The 23,704-nt window shown below is 40.1% G+C and overlaps 1 protein-coding gene across 5 annotated transcripts; it reads left to right on the top strand.

Annotated features, from left to right (window-relative positions):
• The first annotated feature begins 1,290 nt into the window (after positions 1-1,290).
• On the top strand, positions 1,291-23,704 carry U2AF1 (U2 small nuclear RNA auxiliary factor 1). Of its 5 annotated transcripts, XM_034753662.1 has the most exons (9): positions 1,292-1,443; positions 5,630-5,717; positions 9,411-9,477; positions 10,362-10,428; positions 14,352-14,401; positions 15,570-15,668; positions 17,817-17,950; positions 18,412-18,504; positions 20,471-23,704. In XM_034753662.1, the coding sequence occupies exons 5-9, from the start codon at positions 14,372-14,374 to the stop codon at positions 20,640-20,642; spliced, it is 528 nt and encodes a 175-aa protein (XP_034609553.1). In that variant the 5' UTR covers positions 1,292-1,443; positions 5,630-5,717; positions 9,411-9,477; positions 10,362-10,428; positions 14,352-14,371; the 3' UTR covers positions 20,643-23,704. The 5 variants fall into 5 exon arrangements, with proteins under 5 accessions (XP_034609547.1, XP_034609553.1, XP_034609540.1 ...); XM_034753656.1 differs by lacking the exon at positions 10,362-10,428 and having other exon boundaries at positions 1,291-1,443; XM_034753649.1 differs by lacking the exon at positions 9,411-9,477.

Genomic DNA, 23,704 nt, shown 5'->3' with positions numbered 1-23,704 from the left:
TGCCAAGTTCATTTTATTTTGTTTTCCTGATGCATCCCTTACTGACAATCACTAGCTCAGCTGACGCACAAAGTGGCATTTTCTGTTTGTGTGCAGCTGTCAAATGCCTAGAGATCAACTGAATGCCTTTCACTGGGTGAAACCATTGTTAAAGTACAGTAATGTTACTAAAACTTTTGTTGCATATTAAAAAGCAAACATATTTGTAAAGGTCGCTTTTGTAACCAACCAGAAGAATAAGTGTTCAGTGCATTTTTCAGTTGCCATTTTTATTCCCCTATCCCCAGAACTGGAGTTCCTGTTCATTTCAATTAGGATTGTTTTTGGCCCCAATGATACAAATGCATATGTGCAACTTTATGCACGTGAATTGTCCTAATCACTTCAGTAAAGGTATAAAATGTGTGTTTAGGGATGGTCTCAGACACTTATTTCAGTTTTAGACAAAAGAAGCATCCCATAATCCTCTCCACTGATTTCCATACATACCCTGATAGTTACTGTACAACTTTACATAGGACTAGAAGCACACTATACACTCTGTTTGGGGAATACCGATTTCCTACTTTTGATGTCTTTAAAGGATTTTTTGTGGTTTGTTTTTATACCTTTTCGCTATTTCCTCTTCAAATCTCAGCATAGCCCTGCCCTGCTGTTAGCCCGCTCCTGGTGGCTTATGGGGTAGTCAACAGCCAGACTGTGGGCCAAATCCAGACCCCCAGACACTTTTGAACAGACCCTGAAATCTTTTTATTTAATGATCATCCTTTTTTTAAAATTACTTTCTTCTGGAGTCTGGACCTTGACCAAGAAATTTGGACCTTGACTACCCTTCCGGACAGGGGCACAAGCCAGTGTTGCCAACCCTTGTGATTGCAGCAGGAGTCTGACAGTGCAGAGCTGCTGCCCTCAAAGCCCCAGCGCCGGGAGTCCCCTGATCAGGTGGGAACCTCAGATAAGATTCCCAATTACTAGACCCCAAGGGGGGGAGGGAGCTCTGCACGAGCTGCTCCTGCCCCGGCTGGGGTTTGACCCCCGCTGATTTGAGCCAGTCCCGTGACATATGGGGGGTCTGCACGTGCCGGGCCGCCGTAGGGCTCCCGACCCTGCGCTTCACACGCGGGCTCCCTGCTGAGGCTCGGGAGCCTTGGGGGCGGGGCCAGGCTGGGCGCGCGGGGCTGAGGGAGCCCGCGCTCACTGAGTCTGAGAACAACGCGGGCCCTAGGCCCCCGCCGCGGAAGGGAAGCGGGTGAGGCGCATGCGCAGACGGCAACAGCCCCTCCCCCATGTTCTGGTCAGTGGCTGGAAGGCGGTGGGCGGGGCGGAGTGTTTCCGGCGCGAAGCTGTGACGCACTCAATCGGCGCCGGGGCCTCTCCGGCGGTCGGTCGGTGGTGGGAGATGGCGGAGTATCTGGCCTCCATCTTCGGCACAGAGAAGGACAAGTGAGTGCCCTGTGCCCGTAGCCGCGGTAGCGGCGGCGGCTCAGCGCTCCGGGTACCCTGCAGGGGAGAGATGGCGGGGCTCGGGCTCGTGGCGCCTGTTCATATAATGGCGGGGTCTCCCCCCACGGTCCTCGCTGGGTTCTCGCGCCATGGAGCGCGCGTGCGCGCGCCCAGCCTGCGCCGCCGCCGCCGTTTATTGCTTTCCGTCCTGGGGCAGGCGGAGCGGCCTTGGTGATTGGAACGTGGCGGCGCGCGCGCTCCCTCCTGTGGGTGGGAGAGGAAACTGGGCGGCGCGCGCTGCCTCCCAGAGACCAGGCCCGCGCGCGCAGTGGGTAACCGCCGTGTGGGGGAGCGGAGCTAACTGTCCCCGCGCTAAGCGGGCTGCGCGCGACAGAGCCTTTCCACGCGCTTATTCGATGATCCCCATGGGGACCGGCCCGGACACCTCCGCATTCGGGGGGAGGGAGGGGAACACTCTGTGCGCGCGGAGCAGCGACCCACGTGCTCTCCCGCGCTCCCCCTGGCGGTCAGAGTCTGCCGTCGTGCTGCGGGCACGCGCTCTGGGGCGCGCCTCCCGCCGGGCGGGTCCTCGTATCCCGGTTTGGAGCGGTGAACAATTGGGGATGGGGCCCAGCGCCCCGCCGAGGGCTCCTTTCAAAGTCTGCTCAAGCTAGTAGCTCCCTTCCCCGCGCCGCCCTCTATAGAGCCGCCGCCTCGACACCCTGCGGCCGCGTCAATCCAGGTCCTGCTGCTCTGGGTTACAGTAGCGAAAACGACCCTCCCGGCTCTGCTGTCGCTTTGCTGCTCGTGAAGCTCTGATCAGTAAAGGCCCTGGAGCCGTTGCTGTGCTCATTCAGGAGCACTAATGTGTCCTCGTTACACTTGATTGATGTCTGGACGATTCATTTTTGCAAACTCGAGGGCCAGCAATTTTGCTTTGCTTTTAAAAACAAGCTTAGGTTCTATAGAAATGGGTGATGCCGTTGATTCTGTCATTGCCCAAGTGGATTTTTGATGGCTCATGGTCATCCTTCTGTCAGAAAATGAGGGTATGTGGCTTTTGAATTTTGCTAATGTTGCTGCCTACTTGATGGAGGGGATTGATGTTAATCGTGCAAACATTTTTGATCCCTTTAGGGACTGCACGTGATTCCCTCCCCTTCCCCCACATCAGTCCCATTCATCCTCTGTGAGGAGAACTGAAAATTAAACTTTGAAATTGTCACTGAATTGAAATTGTTGAGGGTATTATGAATTATTAGAGGTTTTGTAGTTAGGCTTTTAGCTTTGGATTTGGAGTGAACTCAGTACTCTGTTTTCTTTTCTTTTTTCTGAGACATGCATCTGAAGGTATGTCTACACTACAAGTACTGCTATAGTTTAGACACATACTATAGCAATGGAAGAGGTTTTTCCATCGCAGTTATATAATGGTCACCAACCCTTCGATAGTGATCGACTGGTCGATCCTGGAGCCTCTGCCAGTCGATCACGATCTCCGGACCTCTAAAAGTCCAGCGGCACAGCAGGTGCCTGCATTGGCCCCACGCCGCTCCTGGAAGTGGCTTGCTGCCGGCAAGTTTCTTTTGCAGTGGAGGAAGGGGCCAGTTAGCCAGCCACTTCCGGGAGTGGGGTGGGGCCAGGGCAGGCAGGTAGCCTGCCTGACCCCTGCTGCGCTGCCGACCAGGAGCCACCTATGGTAAGCGCCTCCCGAATGAAGCCTGCACCTCATACCCTCTCTTGCACCGTAACCCCCAGCCTTGAGCCCCCTCCTGCACCCAAACTTCCTCCCAGAGCTTGGACCCCTCATTCCTGCACCCCAACCCCCTGCCCCAGGTTCAGCCTGGAGCTCCCTCCCACACTCCAAATCCCTTGGCCCCAGCCCAGAACCTGCACCCCCTCCCACACCCCAACCCACTGCCCCAGCCCAGTGAAAGTGAGTGAGGGTGGGGGAGAGCGAGTGACGGAGGGAGGGAGGGAGGGAATGGAGTGAGCAGGGCCTCAGGGAAGGGGTTGGGTAGATCCTGGGTTGATCTTAAATTCAAAACGTGATCTTGTGCGTAAAAAGGTTGGAGACCACTGCTGTAATATATCCATCTCTGAGGGTTGTCTACATTTAAAATGTTACATTAGCAAAACTGCACTGATGCAGCTGTACTACTGGAGCACTTCAGTGAAGATGCTACCTACAACGATGGGAGGGGTCTTCTCCTGTTGGTGTAGGTAATCCACCACAAGAGGGTGGTAACTGTCAACAGGAGATGCCCTCCCATCAACATAGTGCATAGGAAGTTAGGTTGGTATAACTGTGTCACTCAGGGGTGTGGGTTTTCTACACCCCTGAGCCACGTAGTTATACCAACATAAGTTGCTAGTGTAGACTGGTGGTTCTCAACCAGGGGCACGCATACTACTGGGGGTATGCAGCAGTCTTCCAGGGGGTACATCAGATCATCTACATATTTTCCTAGTTTTACAACAGGCTATATAAAAAGCACTAGCAAAGTCAGTACAAACTAAAATTTCATACAAAATGAGAAAGTAAGCAATTTTTCAGTACTAGTGTGCTGTGACACTTATGTATTTTTATGTCTAATTTTGTAAACAAATAGTTCTTAAGTGAGGTGAAATTTGGGGGTTCGCAAGACAAATCAGAGTCCTGAAAGGGGTACAGTAGTCTGGAAAGGTTGAGAGCCACTGTAGACCAAACTTGAGAGACAGTGGCTCGGTTGATGGGAGAATTCTCCCAACTGTGATTACAGTGAGGGTTAGGTCAACCTAGCTACATTGCTCAGGGCTGTGAAAAGTTTTGTGCTAAATCAACCTAAATTCTAGGTGTAGGCCAGGTGTGAATTAGAATATAATCTTTAATGCGTGTTGAATGTTTCATGCTGTGATCTGGTGATAGAAGTTGCTGCCTAGAAGCCCAAATATACAGTTGAACACACTTCAGATTTCTTCCGTGCCTGTAATTGTGACTGCAAAGTGGAATTTATTAAAATCATTGGTGTCAACATGCAACATGTATTATGCACAGCCCATTAGAATTAAGTGCTTTTCACTCTGTTCCTCTGTGTGTTCTTTGCAGCTGGAGCTACAATGTGAAATTTACCAATTATTTAAGTTCTGCTTTTTAGTTGCTGTAGTGAACATACCACAGTTAAGGTGTATGTGTGTGTGTGGGGGGGAGGGGGACAGTGGGGACATAGCCAGGAAACAAGTTGGTTTCCTTTTCAGCTCAACAAAAGGAAATGTGAAGGAATTATTGTAAATTGTGAGTGTATGGATAAAGAAAAGTAAATTCAGACAAAAGCAAGGTTATATGCTTTATGTGTATGCATATAGCCCTTATTGGCAGTTTTCACTCTCCTTGCTCTCTGTACTATCTAAAGCCTGTGCTTACTTTTCATAACCAAGGTAAATAAGTCCTGTTCTCATTGGTTCATGGGCAGTTTATGCTACTGTGGTACAAATTACCTCTTGATTATAAAGAGAAATAGTCAAGGCTAGGTCTAGCAGTTGTTTGCATTTGTGAAATTAGAAATACCATGTGTTCAGTTTGTATGTTTCATTGGGAGCTAGCAGGGCATTGAACTGTGTGTTGAAGGGTGCAGGGAGAGGGGGGAGCTATGATAGTGGAGTCTGTCTTTCTGTGCTGGGAATCACACTTCCCAGTTGCAGTGTAGACATCCCTTAACTTTCAACTATTTAACTGTTGACTGTTTTAGCTGGTGGGATGGGACTGAAACTGACTGAGAGGGAGGAAAGAATTAGGGCTTGCCTGGATGAAGAGAGAGAGAGAGGAAGGGGAGAAATGAAAGGATGAGGAAGGAGGAGAAACAAATGGAAAAAATTGTGGTTACAGGTGAGAATATTTTCCCACTGACTGATACTGAATGTAACAAGTTACTGAATAAGTACACTTAAGTACTTTAGATTGCAGCTGCTCTGTGTGCTTTTGGTTGTCCTGGAGTTCAGCAGATCTCTCAGGTCACGGAGGAGGGGGAATCAGTATACACTAATGAGTTCCATTACTGTCTTGGACTTTATTGGTTTGATTGACCTATGTAATTGTGCATTAAAGTTAAGTTGATAGTGTGCATTTTATGTTAAATGCTAATTGTGTATTAATATTCTCTTGCCTTGTATTTCCATAAACTAATTATCTCTTGTTTTTTACTTGCAGAGTCAACTGTTCATTTTATTTCAAAATTGGAGCTTGCCGTCACGGGGACAGATGTTCTCGATTGCACAATAAACCAACATTTAGCCAGGTTTGTTCCCTCTTATAGAATTTATGTACATATCTCTTTAAATGTAGGTTCTAAGCACTTCAAATGAATAATTACCATATCCAGAATTAACTGAGACCAAAAAACTTTGTTTTTTTTCTTTCTGGGGAGGGAGTGTTTTTTCCTCCATTTTCCTCCCCCAGCATTTATAATGCTCTCCTATCTTCCTAATAGTTGCAGGGAGCAATGCTGTTGTAAGCTTGTCTATAGTAGAGACCAAACAGTGCTAACTGTAAGGTGTGTGCTTTCTCAGAGATGTTTAGGCACTTAAACCATCCTAGATTGATTACATCACAAACAATGACAGCATTTTCTACCCATCCCAAATGTGAGAACTTCCAAGATTTATTTATTTATTTTTTAAACAAATTTGCTTCCTTATCTGACATGGTCAGAAGAGATTCCCCCGCCCCTTCGTGATCTTTGGCCTAGGCTAAAAGTGTTAGCGGTCACTTGCTTAGTCCATTGAGTGTGGAAGAATTGCTTCTCTACCTTAGCTGCTTAAGGATATACAACAATTGGCTCTACATATTGTCCAGTCTGTGGCTGGTTAAATGTTACCTGTGAAATAAGGAGTGGATATAGGCTAAAAAGAGAGGGGCATTGATTGACATGTATTTTTGATTTATTAGCAAAGAACATCGTCCATGCTCCTGGAAAATTTCCACATTTAAATTCCAACTTACGTTTACTTTGTTTTCTATCATTGCTGATTGTCAAGATATGCAGGTATAAAGAGATGATTTCTCATTTAATAAATTATTTTTAGTGGTTAGGAAAACTCCTGCATTTCCAGCTATTTAGCCACAGAAATGCAGTATATGCAACAGTGGAAGTGCCTTGCTAATATGCCTCAACCGTGACCTGGAGAGACCGCTTGTAATATCTCGTCTACAATAGAGTCCTCCCATTTTAAGAAGCTGCTTTAAAATTCCTCTTGCAAACATAGCTATGCTAATGAGTGGTCAGAAACCATGTATTTTTAAAAGCTGTTTTAATATTACAATATGGATTCATAGAAATGTAGGGCTGGAAGGGGCCTGAGAAAGCCACATCCAGCTCCCTGTGCTGAGGGAGGGCCACATAAACTTTAGACCATCCCTGACAGGTATTTGTCAAATCTGTTCTTAAAAACATCCAATGAGTGGGATTCCACAACCTCTTGGAAGCCTATTCCAGAGTTTAACTACCATTATAGTTAGAAAGTATTTCCTAATACCGAACTAAATCTCCCTTGCTACAGATTAAACCTATTACTTCTTGTCCTACCAGAGACATGGAGAAAAGTTGATCTTATTCCACTTTGTAACAGCCCTTCACATATTTGAAGACTGATTTCAGGTCCCCCCTCAGTCTTCTTTTCTCAAAACTAAACATGCCCAGTGTTCCTTGACCATTTTCCTCAGATGTTCACTTTCTAAACTTTTTATCACTTTGGTTGTTCACCTATGGACTCTCTCCAGTTTGTACACATTTCCTATATTGTAGCACCCAGAGCTAGACACAGTATTCCAGCTGAGGCCTCAACAGTGCCAAGTATAGTGGGATAGTTACCTCCTATGTCTTACATATTTGACACTCCTGTTCGTACACCCCAGAATATTAGCCTTTTCCGCGGCTGTTTTTCGCAACTGTTGAGTCATATTCAATTTGTGATCTACTATAACCCCCATCCTTCTCAACAGCACTACCATCTACACAGTTATTCCCCATTTTGTAGTTGTGCGTTTGATTTTTCCTTCCCAAGTGAAGTACTTATCTTTGTTAAATTTCCTCTTGTTGAATTCAGACCAGTTCTCCAATTTGTCCGGGTTTTTTGAATTCTAATCCTGTCTTTCAAAGTGCTTGCAACTCCCCCAACCTTGATGTCATTTGTAAACTTTAAAGCATATTCTCCACTCCATTATCCAAGTTATGAATGAAAGTGTTAAATAGTCCTAGATCCAGGACTAACTCCTGAGGTACCCCACTGGATATGCCCTCCTGGTTTGACAGCGAACCACTTATAACTACTCTTTGAGTACGGTCTTTCAACCAGGTGTGCACTCGCCTCATAGTAATTTCATCCAGGCCACGTTTCCCTAGTTTTCTTATGAGAGTGCCATGCGGGACTGTGTCAGAAATGTTAGTAAAATCAAGATACATCATAGCTACTGCTTCCCTCCATCCACAAGTCCAGTAATCCTGTCAAAGATGAAAATTGGATTGATTTGCATGATTTGTTCTTGACAAATCCATGCTAGCTATTCCTTATAACCCTGTTATCCTCTAGATGATTACAAATTTGTTTAGTATATGTGGGTTAGCGCAGGCCTAGCTGTAGGGAGACTTGAGTTCAATTCTTAACTCTTTCACTGATTTCCTGTAACAACACATCTAATGGATACTTGCCATCCATGCTGTCTGTCTTAAACGTGTTTTCAGAAATCACTTTTTAAACCTGAGTTTAAAAGTAATTGTTTCATAACCTGGACCAGCAATTTTCTCTCTGGCAATTTAGTCCTTGTTTAGCTGATGTCAGTTGAAGTGAACTGCTGGGCTTGACAGGGTCATGTTGTGAAGTCACAGTCTAGTGTGTGTGTGTGTGGCATTGGACTTTACACACAAGCTGGATTGTGATGTCACTAGTGAATCTGACATAATAGGTTGATTATGGAAGACTGTGCAAATATTGGTAATCAGCTGTGATAGAAAATTGAGGAACAGATCTTATTAATAGAGAGCTATTGCCATGGTTATATTTTATTGTGTTGCCACCACTGGTGCAGGTATTGGTTTGGTTGATGTGTTAGTAAAATCAGTATATGATGTAAATGTAATTTAACAGGTTCTAATCTCTTGGTGGCATCAAAAAACAAAAGTGTTGCACCAGTTAAATTCAATTGGGGATGAAAGTTCATGCAAACTAACATTAAACTTGTATATTAAGTAATTAAATCTAAATCTCTTTGAGCTGATTACAGTTATATGGACATTGGAATTTTATGTAATATTAGTTTACTAACTTAAACATGGTTTGTTTTTTCAGACAACTTGATTTTAAGAAGAACGGTACAAATGTAAGGTTTCAAGCCTGCCTGGTCTAATTCTTCAAGTAAAAAGCAGAAGGGCTAAAAGGATATTGATCTTTATTGAAGGATCGGAAAACGTGAACATTTAAAACTATTATATTATTTAAACAGAAATTCCACCAAGAAACTGCTTGATGAGACAATAGCGGGTATCTAGTTGATATTTGAAAAACTTGATATCTGAGGCAACAGCTTAAAGACTTTACAGCATCACATGCTATGTACTGTGAACTGATGCAAATGCAGCTTTTCGAGGCTTACAGTAATGAATTTGGTTTAAATTAAGATAAATTTGGGTATCTGCATAACTGAGCAGCTTGAAGTGCAAGGTGACATTGTACTTGTGACATAAGATGTCATACACTTACTTCAAATAAACAGTTTCAGTAAATATACTTGGGACAGTTCACTAGGGAAACCAAACACAGCTCTTTCTTGGTGGTTAATTTAAAACTGTTTTCATAATATGATGGTTTGGATGCAGTTTCAGAAGACACTCTGCAAATACAAAAGAAAATATCTTATGAATAGTTGTCTCTTTGCAATTGTCTGTTATATGCACAGCAGCCAGTAGAATTCCCCTTTTTATTTTTTTTCCCCGCAGACCATCTTGATTCAAAACATCTATCGTAATCCCCAAAACAGTGCACAGACGGCTGACGGCTCACACTGTAAGTCCCACAGTTGGAGAAATTTTTTTAAAGAATGGTGTTAAAGAGCCCACTCATAATTATGAGAAAATAATGTTGGCTTCTGAGCTGCTGACATAAAGCTGTTGCAAACAGGACAAGTGATGGAACTCTTCTTGCGCATATATCAAGAACTTGGTAAATGTACGTGTTTATAAAGTGCAGAAAGTGACTTTTATAAAAAGATAAACTAATTGGACTTCCTTGATTAAAAATGATTTGCACAGTTCATGAGCATTACATCCTGTAACTGTTAAGCCCTGTCACTTATTGTTGCATTCATTTTTTTTAAATGATTACTTTGCAAGCATTTCTCAAATTCTTGATATAATATGAAAACTTAGGTATATTTATGATATACGGTAAGTTGCCCAAAATCATGCATTTTATTTCACCTTTCCTTTCTTTAGGAAATGGAGATTTCATGTTATACCATGATTACTGTGTTATACATTAGAGTCTATGCTGGTTTTAGTGTGTTTTGAGGGGTTGTTTTATTCACTACTTGTTCAATAAGGCCAAAATCAAACATCGGAGTATGCTGTTACTATGACACTTGGATACCATTCATTATATTGGAAACTTTTTTTGATTGAACCCCATGTAAACACCTCAATTGTAATGGAGGTGAGCAAAGTAACTGTTAAAGTAAAAATACAGTAATCGAGTATCATGAGATCTCTATTGCTTTACAGTGTTAGGTTGGTTCAGAAAGGTCACCAGCTAAGTGAAAGTTTCCCCTCTTGGGAGAAAATAACTACCTCTCTTTCAGCACTGAGACTCGGCTAAAGCGATCACCAAAAGGAAACCAGTTTCGTGTTAAATTTCTTTTCCATAATATAAAGTTGTTGCGTTTTGTATTTCAGACCATTGCCCTCTTGAACATTTACCGTAACCCTCAAAACTCTTCCCAGTCTGCTGACGGTTTGCGCTGTAAGTTCATACAAGTTCCTTCACTGGTTCCCTGGGCTTGATTGTCAGAGCTCAGTGTCGACTTAAGCTGGTCTACCATTTTAGTTTAATGGATCAAACTGCCCACACTTCATAAAATGTGTCAACAATTTTTTGCTCTTTTCACACACATCCTCCCCCCACACACAAGAATTTGTTTTAAGAGAAATTGGATATTTGTCTATTATATCAAAAGTGGTTGAATTGGGAGCCCCTGTAAAGCAGTCTTGATCCACTGCTGTCTCCTTTTCCCCCTTCTTCCCCTCTGCCACTTGCCTGCATCCTAGACATATTTTTGCTGTATGTTTTAAAGGTATGCATTAGACTTCACTGCTCAAAAAGCAGGACAGTCACACATTAACTTAATCCATAACACGTTTCCCATCATTATGTTAATGTTGAGAGCACTCAAATTTGGAACTTTAAGACTGCTTGCAAAAATATTTGTCCTAGGCTAATGATGCAGCTCCCATTTAGTGACTACTTTGGAAGATAAATATAGACTGACAAATGCTACTCTTCTGCAGCTGTCTTTTTGGATAAGTGCATGTTGAAAATTCCCCCTTACTTTGAAAATTCAAATTCCAGAACTAAGTTACATATTTTCATAGTAGGAAATAATTTTAAATGTACACTTGGGGAAAGGAAGCAGTTTGGATATTGTTATGAACTAATTTCTTAACTCTTCTGTAGTTAGGAAATGGGCAAAAAGTCTCGTACTGTGCATCATGACAGAAGTTAAATGACTGAGATTGTCAGTTTGTGACTACTGATCTGTCATTACAATTGAACCAATGACACTAGTAGAAAAAGACGTTAAGGGCTTTAGAACTAAAAAGATGGGTGTTATTTTTCTAATATTTTATAACAAATTGAACATTGAGCATGTGGTGGTAAAGTTTTGTTCAGTTATTATTTTTTTAACCGCTGGATCATAGACTAGTTTGGATTAGTTACCAGCTAAGTTCCCTGCATGGCCATGCAGCAGCCTATTTAGCATCGTACAGGTGCTCAGAGAACCCTCCCTCCCCCAGCCCCAACCTTGTCCGGCCCCCAGCCTGCTGGGCTGGGGCGGCTTCCTGGCCCCAACTATGCCATAACCTGGACCTGCTGCGGCCGGGGCTCCCCTACCCCAGCCTGAATCTGGGCAGGGCAGCACGGCACGAACCAGGGTGGCAGTCCTTGAAGCTGGGGGGAGTACTCTCTTCCTGCCATAGCCCCAGAGCACTCTCCTGCACCCCAAACTCCTCATTCCTGGCCCCACCCCAGAGCCCTCACGCCCCTGCACCCCAACCCTCTGCCCAGCCCTGAGCCCCCTCCCACTCTCCAAATCCTTGCCTGCAGCCCACCACATGAATTTTGTTGTGTGCACCAAAATGAAGGTTGTGTGTCACACATCACCTCCATATTGGTGCACATAACAAAATTCATTCCACACATGTGTGGGAACAATTAGAAGGAACACTACTTACCAGTATTTAATTAGACAACATTCTATTTTATGAAATCAAATCCTAATTTCAGAGTGAAATGTGATTCATAAGATAAAGAACTTATAGGATAGCATAAACAGCATATCTTATAACAAAACTAATGCACTTGATTAGATCGACTTGACACTTAATGTCAGTTGTCAGTCAGTTGTCAAACTGGGGCTTTTCTTTAGAAGTAGAATGTTGCTTATGAAGTTTGTATGGGTTTATAAAGTTCTGTTGGCCTGTAGGCTTTTTGTTATAGATGTTTACGGTGTTACTATCTGTGCATTGCTAAAAATATGCAATTGGATGTTGGGTACTTCCTACACATCAGCTAAATTCTCAGTGAGCTGGTAACTAATTTGCACAGAAGTTGCTTGGTTTGCCATGCAGCTGTTTAGACTTTATTTCCCCAGACCCTCCTGGAGTTCGCAGGAGTCTTTAGGTAAACAGATTCTCCAAACTAGAATTGGATATTAATATTTAAACTTTAGTTTGTCTTGATAGATGGATAATTGTATAACAGAGCCTAACTATACCTGGTATGGTAAGAGTTATAGCTCTATTTTATCAATGGGTGTGCTGAAACCCTTCCTATATCTTTTCAGCTTTGTCCCTATTTAAATACTGCATATATTCTTAATGGGTAGCTATTTAATGTTGTTGCTTTACTGTTTTCCTCTCCATTGTTGTCATAGGGGATTAATGTTAATTTTGACCAGTAATAGTCTTGATTTTATCTAGTAGTTGGGCTTCTCAAGGTTCAGACACTGGTAGCCCTGGAACTTGAATGTTTGTGAAGTCTGTGTATGATGCTTACCCTTTCCACCTTAGAGGGACACTATCAAGTACTTCCAATTTCTTTACATTTCTTTTTATAATCTTAGTTTGACAGTGGAATGTCCATATCAGTTTTCAGCACTTTCCCATTTGGTAAACTTCGATCATGCCCCTTTCTTCCTATGGAGCCCAAACTGATGGGTTTTTTTAAATCACTCAGATGTTAGTGTGCTATCATTGTTGATTTTGGCACAGCCCTGGGAATATGGTTAGTTATTAAACTGTTTCTATGTAGTGAATGTTGACTAAATGTTTGGGAGTTTTTTTAAATTGCTGCATAGGCAAGGGTCTCTTGAAAAGCAAACGTGTTGAATCTGTCTGGAAGGTCAAATATCTTGAGCCTAAACTACTTGACCAGTGTCCCTTTAACCTTATAGAGAAAAACTGTCCATAGTTCCACGAAGATTAGGTAGCTTGATTGGTTAATATTAAGCATCTTTCAGTAAAGATGAAAAGCTGTTCTAAATGGCATGATTTGCACTGTGATCCAGAAATGACTGGGTTCAGAGCACCTGTTTTTGCACAGCGACTGAGGCAAATAAACATAGCTTTATTGGATCATCCTCCTGTCATATTGCAGGTTTTGCTCAGTAAAGCAATGGTGTTGCATTTTAAAGGTTAAAACGTTGTTCTTGCATGAAGTGCCACATCTATTTTAAAGCTACTCTACTTGATCGTAATAAAGCCATTTAACTGAAGACTTAATCAATCTGGCTTTAATGTATATGACTTATTAAATAAAATGTATGGTAAAATGGTGTAGAACTGAAAATATCTATTGTAATTTATTTTATATATTAATATACTTAATACTTAGAAAAATGAGCAAAATTTTAATTTACATTAGTTTTTTAGCAGCAGGCAAGCAGCACTCACCTGCAAAGGCCAGCTAGGAGCATGAATATGAGCTAATGTGAATATATGGCCAGCCTCTCTCGCATTTAAAAAAAAAAAATTCTGCAGTATTACAGAAAGATAAATTGGCATTAAAAATAAAATGGAGAAATGCTTTCTACCACAAAGCCACATAGTTTCACTCTTTACTGAGGGAACAAGAAAAGCGTATCTTGTATTCTGAACAAATTCAATAGATCACGATGAGCTGCAGTTTTAATCACATCAGTGATTTCTCAAACTAGTGTATTTATACTGGAGGAGTGAACATCTTTAAACAAAGCTCCGCCTTTAGGAAGAGAAATCTTAATAGTAATCATGCTTTAAAATAGTTGACGTGACAAAGCACTTGCCTTCTGTGTAGGTAAACCATTGGCAGATAGAGGGTGGGGTTCTACATTTAATTAGTCACATTTCAAAGTAAATCCTTTCCCCTTAAATTTGGCATGTATCATTTGGATGCTGATTAAAACTTGTCTTGATTTGACCATATTAGTATCACGTACTGAGATATTCCTTTCTTTTGGGACTCAAAGCTGCTCAGTTATTTTTAATACTCCTTAATGGTTAACTACATGGCATCTCTTATGCTTTGGTAGATGACTACTTCTGTTCTCTAAAATATATTTTGTAGTATGTTCAGAGTCTTGTCATTCAAATACTGATTCTAATCAGTATGACTCTTGGAATTTGCAGGTGCTGTGAGCGATGTTGAAATGCAGGAACATTATGATGAATTCTTTGAGGTATGTTGAAATTCACTGTTTAAAATGTATTGTATTCTTCAAAAGAAAACATATAAAGTTTAGTTGGTGGCAGTGAAAAATTACAAAAATAAACTCTCCAGCTAATCCTTGATGGGACCGAAAAAGGAAGATTATAATTCTCTCAGATATACCACTTCTAATTCTGATAAATTGTGCTTTAAATGCACATTACAAGAAACACTCCCTGCCCCAAAGAGTGTACTGTTTAAATGATAATAAGATTGGATGCTGGGAGTGATCAGGGAAGGATAGTGGAGAGGGGAGAAAACTCAAATTAGACATTTGGTTGCTTGACTGAAATGTGTATCCTGTTAGTGTCTAGATATTTTTTGTATAACTTCAGTTTTACATATGAAACATATAGTCCCTGCTGTAGTCTCTTATTTAATTTACATATAACTCTATTGTTTATATTAGACCTTGGATTAAGTTTCAAAACAAAATACTATATGGTCTATTTTTGGTGTGTCTCCCATTCTGTTTTTTCCTCACACAGTTGAGTTAAAAAGTATACTTCAGTGTTAGCAAACAATTAATAATTTTTGAAGTGTAGGGTGACCAGACCGCAAGTGTGAAAAATCGGGACGGGGTAGGGGGCAATAGGAGCCTATATAAGAAAAAGACCCAAAAATCGGGACATCTGGTCACCCTAAAGGTACGTCTTCACTACCCGCCATATCGGCGGGTAGCAATCGATTTATCCGGGATCGATATATCGCGTCTCGTTAAGACGTGATATATCGATCCCCGAACGCGCTCACCGTCGACTCCGGAACTCCTCTTCTCTCCCCCCCCACCCCCCCCAAGTGTAGACCAGCCCCAAGTGTAGTAGACTGGAAGACTGGCTTTTCTTTCCAAAGACATGGCTTTAGTGTCTTGTATATCTCATTTTCTAAATAAAGAAAAGTTACTTTTTAGTTGTGTAGTTAATTACTTTATCCATGTAATACTCAGTGTATTAGATATTGTCAATGCACACAGGCTGATACAGTGCCTGCCCAGAAATTTACAGTCTTAGAACAAAAATGTATGAAGGGTGTTGGGAGAGAGAATAGTCTTCCTGCTTAGTAATGATTAATTGTCTTGTAGGTATGTTTAATCCATCTAATTTGCATAATATGTTTTTAATAAATTTCTCTATATTTAGGAGGTCTTCACGGAAATGGAAGAAAAATATGGTGAAGTTGAGGAAATGAACGTTTGTGATAACCTTGGAGATCATCTAGTTGGAAATGTATATGTAAAGGTAAGATACAAAAGCACCTCTGCAATACATCATGAATACAAATTTTCTTTAATATACACAATTAACATTTTCAAAACATGGTGGCACCTTTATGAAAGTAAATACCTGTACATTGGAGTGGGGGGGTGTGTGTGTCTATATATCTATCTCTATCTATATCAGGGATAGGCAACCTATGGCACGCGTGCCGATGGTGGCACGTGAGCTGATTTTCAGTGGCACTCACACTGCCTGGGTCCTGGCCACCGGTCCGGGGGGGCTCTGCATTTTAATTTAATTTTAAATGAAGCGTCTTAAACATTTTAAAAACCTTATTTACTTTACATACGACAATAGTTTAGTTATATATTATAGACTTATAGAATGAGACCGTCTAAAAATGTTAACATGTATTACTGGCATGCGAAAACTTAAATTAGAGTGAATAAATGAAGACTCGGCACACCACTTCTGAAAGGTTGCCGACCCCTGATCTATATCTATATATATATTAGAATCCAAACCAGACAGAGTGGAAATACATCCCCTTACAGTTGAATCTGTCTTGTTTTCATAAAGTTTGAGCTTACCTTTTTAGTTGTGAAGATATTTCACATAGATGAACGGTTGTCTGATTTACATTTGGGCATTGAAATTCAGAGTGGTGAACTATAAAATTGTTAACTTACAAGTGTGATTGTGACATGATCGATTAAATGTTAATTACTCAGTTGTTGGCCTGATTGTGTTCAACAAATGCACTTGAGAGGAGATTCCATTTACACAATGTTTTGCACTTCCTCTGAAGCCTCTCAGAACAGTCACACTAGATGGTTTTAAGGAGAAGACTAGAATAGCTGAGTTCAGTTTTGACTTTAATTGTAACCAGGATCAGCTCAGTCCACTCGAGTAAAAAATACTGAACTGTCTTACTGTGTGTTAATTTGTGTGTCAACTGGTTAAACTACAATACAAGTAAATTTTTTTAAATAAAAGTTGTCAGTTTTTTCAGATGTTGCAAGACTGTTAGCTTGTTTTATTCTTCCTGTGAAATGTAATAAATAGAATATTTACACTGTGTAAACTTTAAAATTAGAAGTACAGTATGCTAAAAGGGGTCAAGCAGATGGAAATCATACTTTAAAAATTCTTGCCCATCTTGCTGGCAGTTGAATTTATTAGAACTGTCATAACTTGCCTACTCATTGCACCTTGCTCAACTTGACCATTGAGACTAGATTTCTTTTTTTTCATACTGTTGATGAGATCATTACGCAAACTGGTATAGGTGTAAAAAACAGATTAAATGAAATGGCATTTGTACAAGCCTGACTCTGAAAGGTGGGGGGGGGGAGAGAGAGGGCAGAGTAACTGGGTATTTACAAAATTGCTGAGATGCATACAGCCATTTTAAGTATTACTAGATTTATCCTGACACCCTTCTTAACCCCAATCCTTGTCCCAGTTGCATGTCCCCTTTCATTGCCCACTCAGACTTCTGACTGTCCTCTCATAATTTTGATGGAATTCAAAAAGTATTTTTCACATGCTTACTTTCCAGTCAGTTTGGCTTTCTGGTTCTTATGTAATTAGCACTGTGTATTGTTTTGGAGTGTAAACCCTGAAAGGTGGGATATTGGTTTAAATCTCACAGAACCTTGTTCTTGCACACTTAATCTTTTGAATTAAGTGTTTATCAAACCTTCTTAGAGAACATAAATTCATGGTCTAAAATGCTTGACAGCCTCTTTAAACTCTAATTGTCCAGTAAATAGTAAGTTAGATAATTTTGTATTCCTCAATCTGATATACTTGCAAGTTATGATGTTATTTATTTCATATTCCTTACAAATGCCTGCAAGACCAATTAGTCTTTTAAACATGGAATGTTAATGTTCAACAAAATTCTTTAGTCTGAAGAGAAACCACTAAGTTCTCTCCAGATTGCCTGTTCATGTTTAAAATGTTACTGCTTAAATAATAAACTGAATAGACCCACATATGTTTTAAGACACCACTTAAGAGTAGGGACAAATAGAATATAAAATGGGCTTCTAGTTTTATTGCTGGCCTTGAGCATGTGTTAAATATCCAGCGGGGAATTAAAATAGATCAAACATTACCATTTATGTAACATTTTGAGACTGTTAATTTTATTTTATTTCTCAGTTTCGTCGTGAAGAAGATGCAGAAAAGGCTGTGATTGATCTGAACAATCGCTGGTTTAATGGTCAGCCAATTCATGCTGAACTTTCACCTGTGACTGACTTCAGAGAAGCTTGTTGCCGTCAATATGAAATGGGGTAATGAAACGATACTTGCTACAGCTTATTTATTATAGTAGCTTAGAGATACCTCCAAGTTAAGCTTTTCATGAGTGTAAGGTTTCTCAAGTGCATTTCCAAACGATGCATTCAGAGAAAATGCACTTAAAGCTACACTAACATCTAGATTCTAGAGCAAGCTCAATTCACATGCCATAGCACCCATGTGCAGTCAGTCTCTTCCTCTCTACAAAAAATTTCTCTTCACTTTTGGACATTCATGCACCAGGCACACAGATAATTCCATGTAAATTATGCTCAGGTGTAACTCTGATTTCAGGGCAATTAAGATATTTTACCAAGAGTCATACTTCCCAATGTTTAATGTTACATTAAAAAATTGCAGATCAGTTAATGGTAACCACAGGTTTATATAGAAGAAAAGCTAAGAATATAAATTGGAAGTGCTTTCTTTGTGGTAATTTTCTTCTACTCCACAGAGAGTGTACGCGAGGAGGTTTCTGTAACTTTATGCATTTGAAGCCCATTTCCCGAGAATTGCGACGTGAATTATATGGACGTCGTCGTAAGAAGTAAGCATTTGTATTTTTAATTTAAAGCCAACTGATGCAAATAATTTAGGGATTTTTTCCCTAAACTTTTTGAAGACATGAAGAATAGGATCTGACTTTGAGGAAAGTTGTTTAATGTTTTCCTCTCCTGATCCAGTTCTGTTATGGAATCACAATCTGACTCTTCTGTAAATATTCAAGACTTAATCTGGCTTTATGGCAAATTAAAAAAATAATCAAAAATCGAGGGTGGCAGAGAGAGTCAGTAATTTGAAGTACAGTTTCCAATCAGTTCATATCCATTTCATGTTGGGAAAGTGAAAGTGATGTCTGATTGGTGCATGTGTCAGATGAGTTGGGGATCTTGGTTCCATTCCTAGTGGACAGTTGCCAACATCACAAAATTCCATATCAGTTGGTGCTACTGTTCCCCCTTGGTAGGCGCGCTGTGAATAGACAGAGTTCTACGCAGTGGCAAAAAGGTTTCTGTTAATCTTAATTCAGGTACGTTGGCGAACGTTGCATTGCTGCTATCAGTATGAAACCTCTTTTGTTGACAAGACTTCACTTTCCAGTATTATCAATTAAACAATTTCACAAACACAAAAATTCATATTTTTCTAAAAATGCTGTTAAATTGTCTTGCAGTATTTTGGGAATTGGAGGAGTAAAATTAATTGTGAAAAGTTCATATTGCATTGTTTCCTGCTTTCCTGAGAAATTAAGTATTATTTAATTTTAAATGGAAAGTGTCAGGGATACTAAGAACATTATAATATTGTAAAAAATGTGCTGCTGACTTAAGAGCGATTTGGTTACTTTTCTGGTTCCTGACTTCTTTTCCCTTAGTCAGAAACACTTGAGCTTGGCCTCTCTTTCTGAAAAGCCTTCCTCATCCTTTCTTGTGAGATTATGAATAGGGATTTTCAAGAATGTATTATGTATATTTAAAGGTGACCTGCAAGTATTGTAACCAAAATGAGACTTGTGCCAAATGTCCCAAATTACAAGGGGCAAAGTAAACATTCAACACAAATGATCTTGCTTTTTCATCTTTTGCCTTACGCAGATACATTTCTACCCTATCTCCAAAAAAAAAAAAAAGCACCACACAGTTTTGCTGTGACACACAGCATCATTCTTTCATGTCCTAGATCACCAAACTCCCCTGAAATACAAATTTGGTCTATTCACAAGTTGGGGCAAACACAGTTACTCAGTTCTACTTTGAGCTCCACAGCAATGCCTATAAATAAAAAACTCTGTAGTTCATATTTAGTAGCATAACTTTAAAAAAATGTAAATGTATAATTTTCCATTTGGTAATAAAACTGACTTGCTAAAGCTTTTCAAAATTCTTCTCAAATATTTTTGTGACCTTCCTTCTTAAGAGGCTGGCTCTGGAGCTCTGAGTAGCTGTGACATCAGAGGTGCATTTTCAGGCTCTTGCAGCTCACTGGCCTTACTATGTTGGTGATGGAGAAGGTGGAACTGAAGAGGAGGACAATGCTGTGGCCTCATGCTACTTTGGAAATTCAGTACAGAAAATCCTGATTTGTTAGGGTTTTTTTATATATAGCCGTCCCTATGGCTGTAGACTTGCAGTGTACCGTTAAATCTGTAAATGGCTACAGAAGACTTCTCACAGTGCTCCAACTGGTTCTGCGTAACAGTGCAATTAACTTAGAGGGGTACTTACAGGGAACTGACCCTTTTCTGGCCATTCAGACAAGTGACTGCAGTTAACAGTTTTCACTATACATACTGACCCTTCACTGTCTATAACTGACGAATTCTGTAATGATGGCCTTGTGGGCTTGAAAGTGCTAGGTTCTTAGGTGGTGGTAGTACCTAATCACTACTTTATTTCAAACTCTACTCCCTTTTCTGGTGTTTTCGTTTGAACAATTGATCCTTGGTACGCTGTAGAATATTGCTGCATTGTTTCACCATATTTAAGAACTACAATCTTAATGCTTTTTTGCAGGCATAGATCCAGGTCAAGGTCCCGTGAACGTCGTTCTAGATCCAGAGATCGTGGTCGTGGAGGTGGCGGAGGAGGAGGAGGCGGCGGTGGTGGCGGCGGCGGCGGAGGAGGAGGAGGACGAGAACGTGATAGGAGGCGGTCAAGAGATCGTGAAAGATCTGGTCGATTCTGAGCCATGCCATTTTTACTATTGTGTCTGGTAGAAAGTGTTGTAGTCAATTGACCAAACAAGTTCCTAATGAGATTTTTTTTTAAAAAAGATGGGCTTCTGAATAAAAATTTGTAGTGATACAGTATACTTTGTGTAACTTGTTTCTTGTGGGGGAAGTCTTTTTTAACTGTCATTCCTCTTTCTTGACAAATAGCTGGATTAACTATGCTTGCGGTAAAGGTGGCAAATGTATTGGAGGTGTGCAAGTTTTTACATTCAGGTATGAATTAACTGTTAAGGAAAATGTGCATGCCTGTGTATATAATATAAAATAGTATATTATATACATGGATAAAGTGCTATATTGCTTAAGAGACAGTTACAATTTAAGTTTCCCTTTTCTGCTATGCTGTCTGCTTATTTAGGTTAGTTTAGGCACATTTAAAGGAAGGCTGTGCAAAGTGCATTTATTTACTCAGTAGAAATGCTAAGTTGCAAAAATATGTATGTTAATAGAAGTCTGTGCACTGTCTATCACTGTGACTGTGGCATTTACAATAAATCCAATTCATTGATGTAAAATCTAAAGCCTATTCTCTAAGCCCTCTGGAGTAGTTGAGTTGCTACTCCTGGCTGTGCCAGAATTCATAGTTAAGGGTTTTTTGTTTTTTTTTTTATTCTTCACACACACACCTACCTGCCTCAGGTGATTCCTTAGAGGGACAGTGTATATAGTGCAGTATTCAGGCTAAAGTTATGAATGCAGTATCTTATAACAGAACATCAAGTTATCATGCAAAAGCTCATGCTCCATACAGCAGGATGAGTTCTGTATAAAAAATATCTGAGTATCAGATCCACCTTCATGGAAAGTTTCTTTTACTTGAAGTTCCATTGGCTGTCCTTTAACTGAAAGCATATCAGTATTCAGGATAAGTGGTAAGTTGGGCACTAGTGAAAAGTACACTGTACCTTCTCCATCTGTTCCTCACTTCTAAGAGAAGATCTGACCTGTAGTTAAAAGCATCTTTTCCTACTTAAAGCACTTGCATAGCAAAGCTAATGGACAAGAGCATTTTATTACATTTTTAAGTTGATATTTTTTGACTTACTCTGTCCACATTCTTCATTGCAACTGTGAATCATAGCTGTACTTCATAAAGCAAAATACATTTTATGGGATTCAGTGCCTCTTCTAGCTCTAAAGCCTCTAACTGACGAGTTGCTGGAACATCTTAAGTGCTATATAACTTGTACAGTAGCTGACTTTAGTAGATGTATAATCAGACTTGGTCTGCTTATCAATTCATGAAATAGCATAATGAGTTACAGAAAGTATCCACCAGTTACAACTTCCTGTACATTAGGAATTATTTAGCTTTCAGAAAGGGAGGAAATTTATTAATGCTACTAGTGTTTTCAAAACCTTGTATTAATGAGAACTTGACTAAAAGTGGTTGAAGAATAGCTCTATCTAAATATAGTGGATATAGACATTTTGTAGCCAGGCTAATAATTAACTTAGTTTTTATTCTTTTATCCCGAAAAGATAAACATAAGAAAAGACCGCACTCGCTGGCACTTGTAATTGGCAAATAGTGATAAATAATACTGAAGGAGGGAACCAGAAAAGGTGAACTTGTGGGCCAAAATAAAAATTGTTATTCCCCCATTTGTGCAGAATGCCTTCACTAACCAGGTTGGGGGGAAATCAGCACATACAGAAACTTGGTTTTAAAGGCTAATGGGAAAGCAAAAGAAGCTTTTCTCTTACTGTACTGTAAGATGTGTAAAGATGGCTTTGATGTTCTATGTTTCAATACGCTAGGAATCAGGTCCTGGCTTACTGTCCCCTCAAGGACTTCAACAATGTTTCGAGGACCTTGGGTGGCAATATCACAATGAGCTGAAACCTGGGTGTAGCCCTGTCACCAATTGAGAGGTTGAGATTGTTAACTTGGCCCTCTAATTCACCTCAATGTACATGTTAAGATTTACCCATTTTCTCTTCCGTGACATTCTGTGTTACTTAATACCCCTTTCTAGTTAGATTGCAAGATTCAGTAAGATAGGGACAGTATTCATGTGCATTTAGGCAATGTCTACAGATAATCAGGGATTATTTTCTTATGTTTTGCATGGCAAAAAGCATGTGTAAGACCTTGTCTACATCACAAAGTCCTGATGCTAACTAGCTAAACTGATATAAGCCAGTGTCTACACAGTGATTTGTACCAGTTTATTTAAATCATTTTAGCCTGGTACAGCTTTTGTTTGTAAACAAGATCTAAACCTTGTACACATCACGAGTGAATTGCAAAGAGCACAATTTCTTGTGCTTTGCTTTATTTTACTTCAAACTTTTTCTCCCTCTCATTGAAATCCACTGAATGCATCATTTTGTGGCCTTGTGAATTAATAATGTAACTCAAATATGCATTCAGGAACACTGATAGCAAACCAGGGGGATGTCATTGAATATCACAAGGAAGAAAAACTTTTACAGTTTGTACATTTCCACAACCTGACTAGTGAGAGCACAGAGCACAAATCTAGCACGAACTCAATTTTCATTGTAGCCTCATCTGTAATACTGCATACTACATTAGTGAAATTGTTCAATATGAACTTTTAAAAGGATTTGGCACAAATGTTGTCACTTCCTTAAAGCCATTTAAAATTGCTAATTAGGCTTATTAAAGGAAATGGACAAACTTCACTTTATTATCCTAAGCCCCCTCTCCCCATATAAAAAGTGTAGAACAAGGAATATTTTTTTTTTTTTTTTTGAAAGGTACCTACTCATGACCACTTCCAAATGTCAAGATTTCTTCTGTTGAAAAACATCACTTTTAGCTCATGAAATTTCTTAATCTCAAGTAAATGACAGCATATGGTACCTTTTGATGTCTGGATATGCTTAATTTTAAATAAACTCATAATTCCAAGTGACTTCCTCTTATTTGTATTAGTCTCAAATCTGATTCCTCTGTAAAATGCTGCTTGTCCATGAATATGATGTATGTTAAGACTGTAAAACCAAATGGAGAACTTGTTCAAAATAAAGCTTTTTTGATACATAA

This window comes from Trachemys scripta, chromosome 1 (assembly GCF_013100865.1).
Source record: "Trachemys scripta elegans isolate TJP31775 chromosome 1, CAS_Tse_1.0, whole genome shotgun sequence".
Classification (NCBI taxonomy): Eukaryota; Metazoa; Chordata; order Testudines; family Emydidae; genus Trachemys; species Trachemys scripta.
This window is presented reverse-complemented; position numbering and strand designations above follow the sequence as displayed.

What these genes read in the sequence shown, in the direction of transcription:
- U2AF1 (XM_034753656.1), top strand. Translation starts at nt 1,400, where the DNA reads ATGGCGGAGTATCTGGCCTCCATCTTCGGCACAGAGAAGGACAA. An exon ending in TTCGGCACAGAGAAGGACAA is followed by an intron (nt 1,444 to 5,629) that starts GTGAGTGCCCTG and finishes TTTTACTTGCAG; the next exon opens with AGTCAACTGTTCATTTTATT. An exon ending in TATGGACGTCGTCGTAAGAA is followed by an intron (nt 18,505 to 20,470) that starts GTAAGCATTTGT and finishes GCTTTTTTGCAG; the next exon opens with GCATAGATCCAGGTCAAGGT.